The following is a 6,116-nucleotide window of genomic DNA, read 5'->3' on the forward strand; positions in this document are numbered from 1 at the left end:
CTTAAAAACAGGGATTTCCTCCAATTTTATAGAGTTCACGGAAATTTTACAAAAGTTTAGCAATAGAAAAACCGTTTTAACTCGGCTTTTCCTCAAAACTTATACAGATCACCAAAGAATTAAGTAATAAATCTACCTTCTGAGGCTCACTTTTCACATTAACTGGTACCGAATTATGAGGCTGCTGTTGCTGTTGCTGTGATGGTGGTGGTGGTGGTGGTGGCGGTGGTTGTTGCTCTGATCGCACACGTTTACGACTTACTTGGCCATCACTTTGGGAGCCTGAACCATCACCATCACTAGCTGTGGAACTGATAACATTACTATAGGGATCCATTTGATAATCGTTATTCTGGATCAAATAACTGTTATTAACAGGTCGCAAGTTGACCGTTGGCGGTGAAACCTGTAAGATTTTAGATAAATATGGTAAACAGATTTTGGAATTCATAAGTTGTCCTAAAGATTCACAAAATTGTACAGTATCAACTGTTCTTCCTTGTATTTTCAGAGGAAGTCATGAATTGAATACCTGAGGTAATGCGGATGGTGTCGACTGCGGCGGATATCCACCACTATTGCCGATGAAATCGGATTGTGGTGAAGGCAAAACATGTTGTAGTATACGGTTACCAAGATGATTCTGTTGCAGAAGCTCTTGTGGTACCAACATATGTGTCGCTAGATCAGGCCGTACACCGAGAATCAGGCCATTGCCGTTCTGCTGAGCACCATGGATAACTAAAATTTCTTATCAATTTTTCCATCGTCTTTGTAGTATTTCAGGTTTGGGCAACAAAATAAGTAATTTGGAAAACTGATGCAAATATGTAAAACAACATAAGGCGCACGTGTACATCCGTAAAAGATGAATTTGTAGTTTTTCAGAAAAACTACTGGATTTTAATTAACGAAATTTCGGAAATAAGAATATAATGCATCGTATTCTAACTTAAGCCCTCTTTCCTTAAATTATATACATATAAATTTACAAGATAATAAGTAGGAAGATGCATTTATAAAATAAATTTATTTTAGAAAATGACCTTTTTGACCCTCCTTTATAGTATAAGACCTCCACTTACTTAGTTTTGAAAAAATTATGAAAACAATTTTTATTAAATTAGAGACTCGTTATGAAAAAAAATGTGAACGAATCCGTCTGAGAGTAAAAATGTTTATATACTAATATACTGTACATATATAATACATACATAGACGTTTATATATATGTTTATATACATAAACATATATATTTTTATATTTATGCACTTAGTGTAGGTATATATTTTTTATAAAAAAAAAACTTTTATTCTCTATGAAAAGTGTCTCGTGACTCTTGAGTTACGAGAGACGGAAAAGGTCATTTTCTATTTGAACTAGTGAAAGAAGTGAACTGAACGAAAGAAGGCCACTTCATCCATTTTACGCTTTAGAAAATTGTCATCATTTAACAACTATTTTAAAAATCGCGAATCGTGGTCGTATTTCTCCCATTACCTTTCAGGGTGGTCTTTTAACTATAAAAAAAACTTCGTTTACTCGAATCCCTGTCATTTCATTGAATTTTCTTATGTTTCACAATGTCCAAAACATGACTAAATTTTTCCAGCCAAGATAAGATTGCTATGCTCACTGATGTTCACTGATCTCAGTTTGGCCTTTAGTATGGTTCATGTATGAATGGAGAGAATCAAAATGTTACCGTTTTATATTTCCATAAGTCCTAGCGAGAACTTTACCCGGTTTTAGAACGAGAGAGCTATTAACATTCCTAATATAGCTGGATAATCAGATGATTAAAATTACAACCATGCCATAAGAGAGTGTCTCCAACATTTCCTCATGTCCAACAGTGTAGTCATAATATTCGAGTAATTAGAAGTTACAAAACTTCGCTGGTTTGTTTAATTTTGTAACTGGTTTACCAGTTCTCCCTACAGTTCAAAAATTCATCCAAGAATTTCAATTCCTCGTTAAAAATTTAGGTCGAATTGAAAAAAAAGTCTGAAAATATATGAAAAGTTGAAAATAATTAGACTTACGCTGATAATTCTGATAATTATCTGGAGAATATGGTGAATCTGAAGCAGAGCTCGGCGAGCCTGACGAACCAGCACCCGAGATATCCGTGATTGGTGGACTGTCAGGTAATCTAAAGTAGGATAAACAGTGCTCAAGATAGTCGACGAAATCATAAATGAATAATGGCTTTAAAAACATAAAAACTTAGATCTTTTATAAAAAATTAATTATTTAATTTAGACAACTAAAACTGCCCAATTCATCCCAGATTTAAGCGCAACGACACCCCAGAAGTAGTTTATTTCATATCTGAATGACCTTAAACTACCTAATTCACTTCAGCATAGTTCAGCAGGTCCCACTTCAGACTTACAAATCAGACAAAAGAAGAATGTATCAAATTTGAATTAATTCCATCTATTCTATGCATTTGCTCACTTTTATTGCAGATTTTACAGATATATTGGTTTAAGCCCACAAAAAAAAAAAAAAAGTGTTTTTTGATACCTAAACTGAAGTGTGTGGCGGGCATATCAACCTCCACTAATAATTGAAATCTAACATTTGCAAACGATGAACTATTAGTTCTGATGAAAAAAATTAAATTTTATTTGCAAAACGATCATATAGTTCATATTAAGTATTAACAAGTGAACTGATATAGACAAGCAAGTTATCAGCGAATTAGGCGATGTGAACAAATAATCAACAAAATGGACGAAGAGATGGTTTCGGTCAGTGCCAGGAACCACTCCCCATCTTCTTCTAATAAAAAAAAATGCAGGGATGGGAATAAAACGGGAGTGGTCATTTGACGAATGAATAAATGCAACAGTTGCCATGCCGATTTGGTCCACTGCTTCCAAACATTTCAAATAAAGCATTCAGCGATGTGCTTGAAGAAACTTTTGAAGCTTGAGGAAGAATGATAGAAAAAAAAAGGAAGAGATACGATGGTACCTCCCATGAATTTACTAAATCAACCCTATTAGATAGCTCCATTCCGTGGCCCTCTCTCTCATTTCTTTCCCATTTCTCCTTATCTCTCGTTTAATGATTTTTTGGATATCTGCAGAAAGCAATACAAATGCAAGCAATACAAATGGAATAATTAATTTTGCGCAACATTCCTCAGTCCCCTCCTATCTCTTTCAGTTGCCCTTTCCATTATTCGCTTTAGATTTTCAGTGACAAATATTATTTTGAAAAACTTCTACCACTCCTCTCATTTTCTTCAAAAAATTCTAAAAAAGAGAAAAAACTCTATCATATGAAATGACCGATCTGAATAAATTGAATCTTGAAACACCACAGTTCGTAATTTTAAGAATTTCATTATTTAGAAATCCTACTTTAACTTGACCTAGGAATATATCCATTATGCGGTTAAAAAGTAACTCTGACCTAGCTGGATTTTGATACATCATTTTGTTGGCCGCTTCGGAAATTGCAACAGTTGTGATGTTTTGATGCGATTGCGGCAGTGGCGGGTGATGCTGTTGTTGTTGCTGCTGCTGATAATGATGTTGCTGCGATTGTTGTTGTTGCTGATGATGGTGATGATGATGACCTTGTACCTGTTGCGATATGAACCGAGTAGTGTCTGCTACAGGGCTGTCAATCGGGGTACTGCAAAACTACAGTCCTTTTTGATCCTAATGATGATAGTAGCAATGACAGATGAAAAGTACAGCCATACAATTAATTTCGAATTGAAGGAAGCGTATACTTCAAATTTCAAAATAAAAAATTGCTCAGGTATATTAGTCATTGAACTTTTATGTCCGTAGGAACTAATACTACCTGAATTAGGAAAAGCGTGCAGATACAAATATCTGCTTATTCTAATAGTTTTATAAATGTATTCTGTATGATTTTTTCATATTCAAAAAAAGAAATTTCCATCGTAAAAAATGTGAGAAAAAAAATGTGAAAGGTTATTAATTAGTATTACGAGACGGCTTTACAATTTTTTTTCTAACCAGCCGTAATATTTACATTAAAATAATCATTTCATGCTACACTTACAAACTTCTCTACAGTTCAGAACTTGTATTAACTACACTCTGAATGTTTACGTATGAAATTTCTATAGTAAAAAGGTTTTTCCCCTACGAATAGACAATCAAAAAACTCGAAATAATCCAAAAGCACATGAAGAATTATTTCCACTGTTGTTATCAGAATTGCTCTATTTTTTTGTGAAAGTTAAAAAGAAAAGTTCCAATCTGATAATTTTTTTTTCTCCTCTCAAAACAAAATCTTCAAAAAATTCTAGTCATATCAGAATAATTTTTTAGTAAACCATGACATTTCTGATATCATATCTTTAAGAAACTCCTACTCTAATACTGCACCATCTATACTTTTTTTTCCATCTCCTTATCTTTCCTTTTCTCGTTCTCCTCAATTTCGTATTCCTAAATCACTTTCTGATTCCAATAATCGCAATTGTTTCACCGTTAACTCTGTACAAGATATTAGTAAAATGGAACAGCACTCCTTACGACATTTTAAAATTATTATACTAACACACAATTCAGGCATACTAACAATGACACGTAACATTAATTATAAAAGGAAGAATAATTGGCAACAACTTCATGAAGCCATTTAAAGTTCCAAATTCTCATCGAATTAAATTTTAATTACTTATTGTCATCCTTTTCAATCTATTATTTGCATATTTTCCAAACTCGTAAGGTCAGGTTGGATTTATTACCCAAGATGACCGAAACGTAAACTCGTGCATTTTGAGCTTAGCAATTCCAAGGTTCTGTCCTTGGATATTTATTTCTGTTTTGATCTACTTCCTTTACCTTAACTCTACGTCATCTTTTTGAAGAGTAATTAAAGAGGATCTGCGAAATATTAAGGGGTCCACAGAGAATATGAGACTATAAAAAATTCAATAACATCCAAAGTTTCAGAAATTTGTAGATAATGCTATAAAAGTGAAAAGAAAGCAACCACCTGTTCTCGTCCAAAAATCGTACAATATCGAAATCACCCGCGTAATCGCTCAATGGATCACTAAACGCCGTATCCTCTGCAAAAAAAAAAAAAATAGTAGGCTAGTAAATATGACACAATAAGAACAAAATGTTACAACACAATTCCCATCATTGTGGATTTACAACCTTCAAGAACAACTGATATCAACCACCGTCGCATCACAATCGAAATTTCCGATCATCCATCACGGTGCATTTTACGATAATGATCTTATTAGAAACCGGAAAAGTGAAGTACTGAATTTCAGAAGGCAATGTCGACACTACTCCCAGTTTAATCTATCCAGTGATTAAGAGTATTAGTGATCTGAATACTACTAAACTTTACGTCTTTCAAAATTATTTCAAAAACTTTTTTTTCCTAACAAAACTTTTTTTCCTAACCGATCTCCACTTATCCTAATGATAATCATTCTCATGAATCCAAGCCTCATTAGAGAACAGGTTCGAATCTGTTTGTATGTTTGTGGTTCGAATCTGTTTGTATAGAACAGGTTCGAATCTGTTTTGTATACGTACAAAACACTACACATTTTTTCTCTTACTTCATCTCATCAATTTTAAAAAATTTGCTGTTTCAAAAAGAGAAATATACCAATTGTAAGTGGTGCACCTTTTCTGAACTGAAAGAAATACTGATATTACTTATAATAGAAAACTAAAAACAACATAAAACATGCAATGATGATGATAATCTATTAAAATGTGTTATCTTTTTTTACTGCGAACAAGCTAAATGGCTGATAAACCATAAAAATGTAAAAATGTAAAAAGAAAAAAGAAAATTTAGCATTAAATAATGCGCGACTTATTATATAAATATTTAATGGATCACGAAAGATGAACTTATATCCTCATGTTCTTCTAATGCTCGCCTCATTCTCCTAATGCTTCCTTTTTTTCCAAAATTTCATTTAGCTTTTATCTGGAACTAAGATATAACAGAAAATGATAGTGAATCAGTATAAATAAAAAGGCAAGATAAAACTAGCTCTGCTTTCTGTCCTTTCCTGCCCTGTGCTTAAGTGCGACGTTCTGGTACCAGGCGGTAACAGCTTAAAAAAGAAACTTCTAAAA

General features: G+C 33.2%; 1 protein-coding gene across 1 annotated transcript in view; it reads right to left on the reverse strand.

The window, feature by feature from the left end:
• LOAG_18752 (CBR-PQN-47 protein) overlaps nt 1–6,116 on the reverse strand; it is an 18,824-nt gene that overhangs the window by 6,254 nt on the left and 6,454 nt on the right. Inside the window, exons 2-6 of the mRNA XM_020451414.1 lie at nt 4,999–5,074; nt 3,430–3,654; nt 2,046–2,155; nt 533–741; nt 137–406 (exon numbers count right to left, since the gene is read on the reverse strand). Coding sequence (XP_020304804.1) covers nt 137–406; nt 533–741; nt 2,046–2,155; nt 3,430–3,654; nt 4,999–5,074 — 890 coding nt within the window. The remainder of the gene's footprint in view (nt 1–136; nt 407–532; nt 742–2,045; nt 2,156–3,429; nt 3,655–4,998; nt 5,075–6,116) is intronic.

This window comes from Loa loa (genome assembly GCF_000183805.2).
Source record: "Loa loa unplaced genomic scaffold supercont3.491, whole genome shotgun sequence".
NCBI lineage: Eukaryota > Metazoa > Nematoda > Chromadorea > Rhabditida > Onchocercidae > Loa > Loa loa.